Source organism: Lynx rufus, unplaced genomic scaffold (genome assembly GCF_022079265.1).
Source record: "Lynx rufus isolate CCGP_SWC_20201006 ecotype Redwood Valley unplaced genomic scaffold, mLynRuf1.p SCAF_18, whole genome shotgun sequence".
NCBI classification, from domain to species: Eukaryota; Metazoa; Chordata; class Mammalia; order Carnivora; family Felidae; genus Lynx; species Lynx rufus.
The window spans coordinates 39157405-39170152 of NW_025814832.1; the positions used below are offsets into that span (position 1 = coordinate 39157405).

The following is a 12748-nucleotide window of genomic DNA, read 5'->3' on the forward strand; positions in this document are numbered from 1 at the left end:
TAAAGTCAGGATCTGCACGTCACAGGGGCTTGGGCCAGTTTTCATTTTCTTTTTTCTTCATTAGCTGAGACAGAAGTTTCTAGTACATTTGCAACTATTTTCATATGAGGGTCAGAACTGTTCAAGGTAATAGTCTTAAAGATGAGAGAAGAGGTATAACAAAGGTTCTTCTGAAGACAAAATAATGGAATCACAGATCAAAAAAAAATAGCTACAGCAACTATAAGGGACACAGAAAGAAACTTAACATTCTTATTTCTGGGCTGCTGTCCATCGTTCATGATCTTTGACAGAGTAGAGAGTCCATGGGTGCCGATTTCATTCTCTGAGTACGGTTTCAATAGTTGCAAGAAGGATTTGAAGATATACTTTCTACTAAGTCCATAATTTTTTTAATATATATTTTTTTAACGTTTATTTTTTTTAGAAAGAGAGAGAGCACAAGACAGAGAGAAGGGGACAGAGGATCCAAAGAGGGCTGTGCACTGACAGCAGAGCCTGATATGGGGCTCAAGCTTGTGAACTGCAAGATCATGACCTGAGTCAAAGTCGGACATTCAACCGACTGAGCCACCCAGGTGCCCTACTAAATCCATCCTTGAACAAATATAAATTTTTCATTTCACCATGGGGTCTCAAATGCATAGGTTCAGTGTTTTAAAAAGAATGCGGATAGAGAAATTTTTCCCAAATTGACTTGGAAAACTGATGTGGTGATCAGCAAGTCCTTCCTTTATTATGGCTACCTAACTCCAAAGACAAGTCAGAAAGAGACAATATTTGGTAAGTGCAGATAATATTTCAGTTTGCAAATGTTGGTATCTAATCAGGGAAGCAACAGAAATTCAAATCAAATGGTCACTTGAAATTTTTTTCATTGAAGGCAATCTGTGGCATTTTTGTCTTTGGGCTTGGTCAAATTCATCCACAGTTAACTCATCTGCGAAGCCAAACTAACTACCTGTAGTTTCCACTAAGATTAACTTCAAGTAATCTTTTCTTCCCTCAAGGATAAGAAGGGCTTATGAAGAAAAATGTGACAGTTTTAGAAGATGTATTCAGTCAAACTAGATGTATCTATGCCTTGTCTTATGTGTGTTTTCAGTTTTATTTTTGAACTGTTAACACTGTCATTTCTGTCCTATTCCTCACAGGAGGGTAGTGGCTTATCTGAGATGAGGGTCATTTCCAAGCCCTGAATGAGTGAATATAGGTATCAATGGGTATGATTATTTACTTGAAGTTTTGTCTCTTGTTCCTTACATCAAGGTGATCTTCCCTCTTTGCCAAGTTCATATATCTAACAGTTCAGGAAAAACAACAACAACAACAACAACAACAACACTGTAATTCTTGGGTGAGAAAATAAGAGTGGTTTAAGAACTTGACTGGAAATCATGTTGTACACCTTTAAGTTTACACATGTTATGTGAAAATTATATCTCCATAAAGCTGGAAAAAAAAGAACTTGACTGGGGTAGACACTTGTTAGGAATCTTAAGAATCATCTTGTTGGTACATAAAATAAATGATTGGGAAATTTTCTAACTCTTACTTTCTGATTCCATTTAAAGTAGCTATGAGGTGATAGGGCTGCAGCAAACCTCCCTTTTAATTCCCTGGGTATGGTGGGGGAGGGTAAATACATTCTTTTTCACGGAAGAATTTATAGCCTGCTGGAGAAAATATAGACAGTATTTCAGAATCAAGCCTTTCACCCATGATGCCAGTTTATAGAACACTGTTGAGAATGTACAACCAGTGCCCATCTTGAAAGCTAAAATTTATATTGTTCACTCTAACCTGGAGTTAGACTGCTCTGGCTGGCCCATTTCAACTCATTGGATAACACATTTATATGAGAAGGAATGTTCCATTTGGCTTTTTTCTTTGTTGTATCATCTCTGTTGCTTAGGTTATGATGTAATTTGGCAGGAATCTCCAGCTGATAGCTGGACATGGCCATTAACACAGCTGGCCAATTTCATCTCAGAACAACACAACTATGTAAAATGGGATCTGTATTTTTCAAAATCCAAGAGCAAAAAACTGCTCTGGCTGGATTTTATAGAAGTCTTATCAGAAACTGTTAAAACTTTTTGAAAGAAAGAAGATTAAGGTAAAGCCAGTTCTATAAAACAACAAACTGATTCTTAGAGCAAACAGCAGTTTGGAGCCAAATCTCTTCCTAAAAGACCAGTAACAGAATTCGTTCCGTAGCCTGTCAGCATCTGATGAGATTATCTGACATAAATGGTCTTTTTTTCAAAGTGAAACATCTAAGGAGTCTAACGAGGCAGACAGGATGCAACTCAGAGTTGGGAAAATAGCCAAAGTCTGCTTGGATGGGATGGTGACACTAAGCAGAATGCAGCAAAGCAAATGGCTCTTCTGTTTATCTATTTTCAACCATGAAAGAACATAACACAGACGGGTCGTGCACGGCCAATGAGAGGGAGGTGGTTGGGGAGACATAAACTGATCACTGGTATCCAAAACAACATTAATTAAACATTTATTGAGCTATTTGTCAGACACTGACTGTCTCTGCTCTCAAGGAACTCAAGGTTGAGTAAGGATAACAGACAGATAAAAAATACACTACTATCCAGTGTATACGTTTTTGGAGGTAATGCAGAGAAAGAAGTGTCTGTGATCTTTAGGAAGAGATGTTAATCTGAGCTAAATGCTGAAAGAGAAATAGAAGACTTACAGGCATGCAAAGACAAGGCGAGGCATGCTAGGCACAGGGAGAGCACATAGGAAGTTCGCACTGATGTGGGAAACAACATGTTTATTGTTACTGGAGTTACTAGAGAAGCCAGGCAATAGATGAGGCTAGAGATCATGACTGGTCTTCTTAAGAATATGCTAAATCACTTCATTAATGGTTCAGGTGGTCAGTAAAGGGTGGTAAGCAAGAAAGTGACATAAACAGATTGTGGCCCACAAAGATCACTTTGGCTGAAGTCACAAGGGAGATGAATCAGGAAAGGGTGACAAGATCAGCTAGGAGGCAGTTGCAATAAGGCAGGCGAGGATGATAAGGGCATGAGTTATGGGCATCTTGTTTATTTTGTGAACCCTTGCTTCTTTTGGGTCATAGGATGGTTCAGGCCCTCCAGAGTTGCTAGAAGCTTTTAATGCTGGTCTTGGTCTATGCTCGTAAGACAAGGGAGAAGAGGGAGTGGTGAACAATATTGTCACCTTAACTGCTTTTCTTCTGTACTGTTCCATAAGAAGTCTATGGAAACCCTGTGGGATGGGAGGAGACCAGCCAGATGGTGAAGGGTGGATGTAGGCAGATACTATTTGGAAGGATAAAGAGGCTGCAAAAGGAGGACAAAGGCAACTAGGATATTCTATTGACCTGCTTTTAGAAAACCCACTATATAAAAATTATATCTCAGTTAATATTTCACTATATGCCAAGATAAATTTCACTGATTCTAAGATGCGCTTTTTTTCCCTTCACGTTTTAACAACTCTAAAATTGGGGTGAATTTCGCAAGTGATGTGATAATAAAGAATGGTGGCATTTGATAGGCTGAGGGTTTCTTTTTTTGTAGTAGCACAAAAAATAATGGCTATATAGTTTCTTGCAGTTAGCGGTGCCTTAGAATTGATATAGTAAATCATACAGATTGTTGGGAACATCACAACCACTGTATTTTCCTGAGGTAAAAATTGTGTTGTTCAGACCAGGGATGTAGGTACAAGACCCAACCAGCTGGCTGCAGGTCACAGACCTTCATTCTCTATATAAAGGGGACATATATAAGATTTTGCCATTGGAGAAATAAAACATCACAGTTCGATGGGTCATTATAAACTGTAAATGACTATGTGCTACAAGGTAGAAAGGAACATGTATGTATATTTAGTAAATCCATCACTATAGACCGAAAAGCAACTCGTAGTCTCTTCAATATTAGTAGTGAAGGTGTAGGGACATTTTTACATAGTGCGAACATAATTTCCTAGAAAATTTTCTGGAGCCAAATAACTGTTTATAGATCTGTAAGTTATATTACAAATGCATTTTATTCTAGCTCTATTTAAAAAGCATTTTATGTTTATAATGCTTAAATTATCTCAATAAATATCAAGTTAAACACAACATAATTCCGATTACAAGCAAATTGACATGAAGCTTGGATTTTTTTTTTTTTTTTTTACAATCTTGAGATATGGTCCATATTTAAATAAATTAATGTAGCAGACTTTGTTGCACACCTTAAAATGATGAGATATTTAAAAAGACCTGAGGGCACACAGTTTTATTCTAATAAGAAACTCCTATCAATAAAAGTCTTTCACTTGGTTCACTCCCTTCTTGAACATTTTTAAGAAATTCTTTCAAGTACAGCACTAAAATATGCTTGATATTCATCACTATGATTACTAGTCTTACAATTCCTATCCCCTATCACCATCAGGCCATATTTATTTATTTATTTTTTTGCCCTCCCCTGGGGTTCCACGTGGCTGGCCTGGCAACACAGTGCTGGGAAAGGTCGAACTACCGGGAAGTCCCAACATGTCCGTCCCTTCTGCAGCTCTGTTGCAACATACATACTCCAGAACTGCCGACATCCTGGTCAGTTCCTTCTCCTCAGTTTGTCCTCTAGCTTTCCGTAGGGTAGAGTCCCGGAGACAGCAGCTGTTTCCAGCTGCACAGTTTCCTTTAATCTGTCACGGGCTCTTAAGCTGCAGCTGCCTGGCATCTGTTCCCTTTGGCTCTTACAGAGGGAGGGATTGTTTGAGAAACAAATTCCTGAGCTCTGGACCATTCTACATGATGTTAAAGAAGCCATGAAACCTACCTATGATTTTTGCCATCAATGGAAATAAGACAATTTGATAGATAGCTCATTGTAAATTTTAAATGAATTCAAGTGCCTTCTTTATTTTTAGTAACATTCTGACTCTAACCAAAACACATACCCTTCTTGTTTAATAAAATATTCCCCCTAAATTGGCCATCTCAATATTGGTCTACCTCTGGCAAATATGATACGTATCTGTGGTGACTCTACAGCTTTCATTGCCCTGGTCTCATAAAAACACATAAAAGGTTACTAATGTTTCTCCAGATGTTCCAGTTTAGACTTGGGGGAAAGACAATAATCATTTCCTGCAAAGGCCACAAAGAAGAAACTTCTGTTTATGTGGTAAGTACCAAGCAATATAGAAATCTCTTGGCTACAGATCAGAAGGGACTGCCATGGGCTGTGCCTGAGAGGGTGGTCCCTTCATTTCGCATCCAGAGAGCAACTGTACTTGTAATGTAGCAGTGTAACCATGTCAGATACCACTCCGCCTGATAACACTTGGTTAAGCCGGAGGTATGGATACAGATTGAATCTCCCGGTTTACAACTGCAGGTGGAGCCATTTTGATGGGAGAAACATTTACACGTAACTACTGCAAGGATCACATAAAAGAGAGGCCACAACTATTTTCTGCTCCGGTTTGGCACACTGGAAGGAAATTTTTAGTCTTTTAAAAATATTTGGCAACAGGAACACGGTAAAGTTTTGGTTGAAAGAAGACTCCGGTGCTAATGATATAGAGAATCCAAAGGAAAGAGGAAGAAGGCCATTGCTTGACTTTTCACTTTGGCTGAATCAATCTCCAGTACAAAAGCCATCGAGATGGAGACTATCAAAGGTATACCAGAGGAAAAATCAGGGTGTGAGATGCAGCGTGTCCCCACACAAATACAACACATTTATGAGAAAAGACAGTAATGTCCATGAGAAGTACCTGTCTCTCCCCAGAGACTGTCAAAGCTGTTGATCTGCGCTCGCTCTACTTCTTCTTCATCTTTTTCTGGAAGATCAAGTAGGTAGGAGACAATCTGAAACAAGAAGTTGTGTCAGCTCACACTTCAGGTGGGAAACTATGCTACCAGCTCTAGCCTGTGAGGTCTGAAAGATACCTGGATGACCCAAGGGTGACAAGATCTCTTGCACACGAAAGAAATCAGAACTGACTATCCCAGCCAAGAAACCCAAAGCTTCCATGATGAGCATCTGTTTTATTGGGTACGGTTTTTTTTTCCAAAAAAATTGTTAATGTTTATTTATTTTTGAGAGAGAGAGACAGAGCATGAGAGGGGAAGGGACAGAGAGAGAGAGAGAGAGAGAGAGAGAGAGAGAGAGAGAAAGGGAGACAGAAAATCCAAAGCAGGCTCTATGCTCTGAGTTGTCAGCACAGAGCCCAACGCGGGGCTCGAACTCACGAGTTGTGAATCATGACCTGAGCCGAAGTCAGACGCCCAACTGACTGAGCCACCCAGGTGCCCCTATTGGGTACGGTTTCTATGTTTCTCTTCAACACCATTCACTTACATAGCATGTGGCTTTTAAAACATTTTTTATTCCTTGTATTTAAGTTGAAGAAGCAAGCCCTCATTCTCCCAATAAAAATACCAATAAATAAAGAGAAAATACTAATCAATCAATAAAAACCAGAAAGCAAATATGGAGAAAATCTAGGGCTGTATTTCATCAGAGTACAGCAGTGATGATTTTTTTCCTCTCAGAAATACCAAGACAGCTGTGGGGACAGCAAAGGGAGAATGACTACTGACATGAAAGCAAAAGTGACAGCTGTTTCCAGGGATCTGTCTGTAGAGAGAGCTCACAAACCCACTGATATTAAATATTCCAGTTTTGCTTAATATCCCTTCGGTGGCACATCAGGTCAGTGGCAGGGTAGCTGTGTCACTGCAGCAGCCTATGCCCCGTGAGACAACAGTTACTGGCCCGTGACAGCCGAGCATTGCATTGCCAGTTTTGTAAGCTGGTTGCTGAATGAAGGTGTTTGTTTAAAGTTAGGTAACAACCAACTACATTATATTAAAAACAAAGGTTAAAAATACAAAATTTCATGACTTCTTAATTATTTAACTACATTGTGCATTGTCTGTACTCCTGATCATGTCTGTCTGGTGGAGACAGCACACAGTGGTGTGCTGTGCCTCTGTGCATCTCTTCACAACCCTGTGCTCAGGGCTGTCACATGGGTCACTCTACATCAGCTGCGGTGGGAGAATTTACACCTTGGAAACTGGCAGACATTTCACATCAAGAGTTGATTTACTGCTAAAGCTCCAAGAGGTTCCAGTTTAATTAATATAATTGGTATGAGGGTAAGTAGTAGTTTATAACATAGATCACATATCAGATTTAATGACAATAAAATTATTGGGAAAAGAGAAAATTGGAGTGTAGCTCCATTTGTAAATGATTGCTGAGATGCAACCACAGGTTGACTTAAGATATGAATTTCACAAAAATCGAGCATTTCATTAAAAGTATTGTATATTTCATTATTTGTAGACTGTGTGCTATGTGTTCTTCATAGCTGTAAAATTTACACTAATTTTAAGTACGTACGTACGTACACACACACACACACACACACACACACACACTTCTGCTCCACTACACTACCCTCTTGGATCTTGGAGCTAGATGTTAAACATTTTCTGGCAAGTATCAATTGCATATATTTGCCACTATATTATTACTATCAGTAATAAATAAATTAGCAAAAATACAGTTTGTATAGTGTTTAACAGTTTTCAAAAGCACCTTTCGTACCAGCTTTGTAAAAAGAAGTATTTATTAGACCCATTTTCCTGATGGGAAACTAAAGTTCTAAGAGATTAGGTAAATTACCCAAGGTCCAGAGAGAATGAGTAGCAAACTGGGACTCAAACCTGGTCCTTCTGAGATTCCAAATGTTGTGCTCTTCCCTTTCCAAACCGCCTCCCCATGTGAATGCAGGTCAGTAAATAATCCTGAGGAGCCCAGTGTCACTGTCTGTTATATCAGAGTGGCAAGATGGGGAGGAATTAGACTGGCCGATTTCCAAAGTACTTTCCAACTCTCAAGTGCTATATTCATAATTCTGCATATGCTGGTATTTGAGAATTCAAGTGCTTCATGGAGTTCAATTTCCTATTCCTCAAAGCAGTGACCAAAAAGCTAATTCATACTAATTAGGCTGGTAATTTTGTAATAATGCAACCCTTTTTAGCCTGTTTCCTCAGTCCTTCAACACACGGCTTGAAAAAAATCCCCCAAGTCCTCAACCTTATCACCTGTTTTCTTACCTCGGTGTAGCCCATGCTGGCTGCAGCGATGAGGGCCTGCTGGATGGCGTGGCTCTTCTTAAATACTCCTTGCTGCTGGCCGGCCATCGTCCAGTCACACTGAATCAAAAACTTGACAACCTCCAGATGACCTCGGAGTGCAGCATGGACCAAAGCGCACTGCCCATTCTTGTCCAAATGATCCACCTCGAGGGGAAGGACAGAGAAATGTGTGTGAACAAAGACTTGTGGCCGCACTTCTGATCCAGTCACACTGGCCCACTGCACACGACTACACTACCAAGAGTCATCCCTTCCCATATCCTGAACCACTCTCTAGAGAAAATCTAGAAAGTTCTCGCCTACTCAGGCTAGATCATTGCTGAGCTGTAACTCTGGTAGATATCCCTCAGGGGAGAACTTCTTTTCATAAGGCCAGACTTTTGTTTTCACAGAAAAAGGGACCAAACAAACAAACAAACAAAAACCCAACCAAAACTCCCAGCTCCAGCTTTGTTTTCCTGAGATACATTCTCCTTTGTCCTCAAATAGTTCTTTTCAGACCAAGATTTGAAAGACTGTAGTTCTGCTAGCACAAAAAACTGTCTTTGAAATCATGAAAGGGAAGAAAAACATTCTGAAGCTCACATTTTTTGGTCTTCCAAAGAAGCAAAATACCTCATATCATGAATCATACTTTTGACCACCAAGCTTTGGCGGAGGCCACTTCTTCCTTCCAACGGGAGGGCGGAATCTCAAGGATCTGGCCAAAATGGCTAGCGGTACTTGGAGCTTGAGGCTAGACCATGTTCCAATAGCAGCTTTGCTAGCTGCAGTGGTGGTTACAAGTGTAGGTTGAAAGAAGAGCCTGGTTAAGATCAGTCTACCATAAGGTAGCTACAAGTTTCAACAGAAGAGTAGCCTCGTCTGGCAGGCAGGCTTCCAGGGGTAGTTAGAGCACCTGAAACGTAAGTTCTCCACCTGGTTCTCCCCAGTTTTAGTTCCACCCGCAATCTATTCAACAAATGTTTATTGAATGCCTACCATGTGCAAGGTACCACACAGGATGAAAAGGTGAGTAAGAGAGTAAATATAGACTCTGTTCTCAAAGACTTTCAACCAAGGTAGGGCAGGTGCGACCGATATAAACAAAAGCCTATCCAACAAGGAATAATAAATGCCATATGGAAAGTAAAAGTGCAATAAAACTGGAGAGAATTCCCAATTAGAATCAGGAATAGATTCTGAAGGAAAGATGCTATAGTCTGAATGTTTTTGTCCTCTTGAATTGTATGTTGGATTTCTCACCCCCAGTGTAATGATATTAAATGGAGAAGTGATCAGTGTCCTAATAGAAAGGTCGCAGAGAGCTTGCTTTCCCTGTTCCACTATGGGAGGACATAGTGAGGAGGTGCTGTCTATAAACCAGGAAGCTCTCACCAGATGCCGGATCTGCTGGCACCATGGTCTTGAGACTTAGTTTCGGAACTGTGAGAAATAAATGTTGTCTATTAGCCACTCAGTCTACGGTATTTTGTCATAGCAGCCCCAACAGACTAAGAAAAGGCCCATCTCAACTGGCTGAGATAGTTAATGACTAACTCTAGTTGTTGTAAGGTAAGGCACATGAAGGGGAAGTTTCAACTACAAAGTTGAGAGGGTCTTTTGGGACCAGGGTACGGATACTTTTGAATGCCAGGCTAAGTTGTCTGAATTTTAATCAGTAGGTAATGGAGAGTCATTGAGAATTTTCATGCGCATACTGTATTTTCAAAAACTAAGAGGATGAATAAAATGTGTTTTGGCTCATTGGAGAAATGATTAATTCCTGGGCTGGGGCATTACTAGTAAACAATGAGTATGGAACATCTTGTGGTGCCATAAAGCACAGAAACACTCATAAAATAATTTAGTGGAAGTTGAAAGGATACAGGAACCAACTTGAGGGAGGTCCCAAAGGCCAAATCTTGGGCAATTTGAGCAAGAAAATAAATAATAATGGTAATGGGTTACATAGGTCATAACATAAAATAAATAAAGGAACCCATAGTGCTATAAATAAATAATCCAATACATACACGGGGGAGAAGGGACAACTCTTCTTTACATTAAAATTCTAATTAATAAATGTTGAAGGAATGAGGGAAACGGAAATTTGCCATTAGGCAAAAACACCATAGCAATCATTATTGCAGCAAGAATCTGACAGGTGGGACCCTAAAATCAGTGAGCAAAAGCATAAGAAACAAGCTATCTGCCTAGTCTCAAAGCATATCCCTAAAAGATACTTCTTAATTACAAAGGGAAACACAGTGGCTTCAGAACTGAGAAATCTGGAAGGCACAGTCCTGCCCAAGGGACAGAGGTTAGCATCCCTGTAACAGGGGATCTGACGATGAGGAAAGATCTATCTAAAAGATCTCTCATTGGGGTGCTTGGGTGGCTCAGTCGGTTGAGTGTCTGACCTCAGCTCAGGTCATGATCTCGTAGTTTGTGAGTTCGAGCCCTGTGTTGGGCTCTGTGCTGATAGCTCAGAGCCTGGAGCCTGTTTCAGATTCTATGTCTCCCTCTCTATGCCCCTTCCCCACTCATGCTCTGTCTCTGTCTCTCAAAAATGATTAAACGTTAAAAAAAATTTTTTTTTATTTTTTATTTATTTATTTATTTAAAAAAAAATTTTTTTTTTCAACGTTTATTTATTTTTGGGACAGAGAGAGAGAGAGCATGAACGGGGGAGGGGCAGAGAGAGAGGGAGACACAGAATCGGAAACAGGCTCCAGGCTCTGAGCCATCAGCCCAGAGCCCGACGCGGGGCTCGAACTCCCGGACTGCGAGATCGTGACCTGGCTGAAGTCGGATGCTTAACCGACTGCGCCACCCAGGCGCCCCCCCCCAAAAAATTTTTTTTTAAAGATCTCTCATCTAATGCTGAGATAAGATCAACCTACAAATGAAGAACATTCTAAAAATAATAATATTCTACAAATAACTATAAATTCTTCAGTATTTTGGTGCTGATGCCATGGGAGAGAGTTTGAGGGTGGAGAAGACCAAAGGAGAGAATCCCAGTGAACAGTGTCATTAGGAGAAGGAAGAGAGAAGAGCAACCAGACAGGCAGGAAGGGAACCAGGCCTGTGCTACAAATTCTGGGAAACGTGTCAATATTGCCAACACTATGGAGAGGTTTAAAGGGGTGAGGAATGAGAAAAGTTACTTTACTTGGTGATTGGCAGTTGTTAACAACTTTTGAGAGCAGCTTCGGTTGAATGTCAAGAGGTTAGGTGTTTTGTTCGTTGGTTGGTTTTTAAAGATTTTATTTTTAAGTAATCTCTACACCCAACGTGGGGTTCAAACTCACGACCCCAAAACCAAGAGTCACATGCTCCACTGACAGAACAAGCCAGGCATCTCCTCCGCCATTTTTTTTTAAGGAATATTTTTTATTAGGCCCTGAAAGAGATGAAAAGAGACTTTCTCTCTTTTTAAAAAGGCTTTATCACTTTTAATTCTCACGGTGACCCTATTAATCCTTTTGATGGATGCAAATAGTGAGACAGAGGTTAAATGACTCATCCAAGTGCTCACAGAAAGTAAGTGTAAATGTAGGCTTTGACCATGTGACGTTTGATCCCAAAGTTTTTTATTTTAATGACTTAACTCCTCTTTCTTTCATGGAGGCCAGACTACAAGCGGTGAAGGGGCAGTGAGGAAGCAGGTAGAGATGGTTCATAGGACAGGATTGGTGGGTGTGGAAGGGAAGAGATGGAGTGGTGCTTCCAGTCAGCAGGAGGGTGGGAAGTTGCTGTCTGGGTTACAGGCCACATTCATAGGTTTGTTGAGAATTCAGAAAGAGAATGAAACAAAATGTGAGAGAAGAGCAACACAGAGATAGAAAACACAGGTGGAGCCAAGTGCTCTGGAAAGGAAGGGAAGCACTTCCTCCTCTGAGGCAGCAGTGAAGCGAGCGTAGGTAAGGATTAATAGTCTTGAGATGAAGGCACATTGAGATGAACTCAATCTCGGTAATGTAGGAGGGCAGGAGAGGTTGGGCAGGATCTTAGGAAGAATGCAAATGATTTCCGTATCTGCTCTGGGGAAAACGAGAGAGGGCTTAGAATGAGAACTGGGCAGTAGGGAAGATCCAACTGAGATCAGAATATGAGTTTGCAGCAGTAGTAACAAGGTCCAGTTGTTCTGTTTTTAGAGATGTTCATTCAAATGAGCAGGATTATAGGTGGACATTATAGGTCTGTGTCACAGTAAATATCTAAGGCTCTGGGATTTAACTGAGAGTTTAGAGTCCCAGTTCCCGAAAGTCTCAGGAGTCCCCCCCTTCTTCCCTGGTAAGAACACTGGACACCTCAGAATGAGGTCATACATATTACTTATATTTCACCGCAAAACCACTAAAATCGTCAGTTTGTTTTCAAGACAAACAAAATGCCACAAGGCTACAATTTTCCTTAGAGGCCGACATTTTTGAGACCAGCATTTTTCTTTTCACCAAAATTTTGAAAGAGAGTTTTCTTTCTTTCTTTTTTTTTTATCAGCAGCTCTTGAAATACCATGAAGCAAACACTTTTTCAGAAAGGTCTTCTGAGAATTAAAATACACCAGCAGAGACACTTCTGAGGGCATGT

At 40.4% G+C, this 12748-nt stretch overlaps 1 protein-coding gene across 1 annotated transcript in view; it reads right to left on the reverse strand.

Annotated features, from left to right (window-relative positions):
- Positions 1–12748, reverse strand: part of TANC2 (tetratricopeptide repeat, ankyrin repeat and coiled-coil containing 2) — a 371592-nt gene that overhangs the window by 22379 nt on the left and 336465 nt on the right. Inside the window, exons 18-19 of the mRNA XM_047081653.1 lie at positions 8129–8314; positions 5770–5863 (exon numbers count right to left, since the gene is read on the reverse strand). Of these exons, the coding sequence (XP_046937609.1) occupies positions 5770–5863; positions 8129–8314 (280 nt within the window). The remainder of the gene's footprint in view (positions 1–5769; positions 5864–8128; positions 8315–12748) is intronic.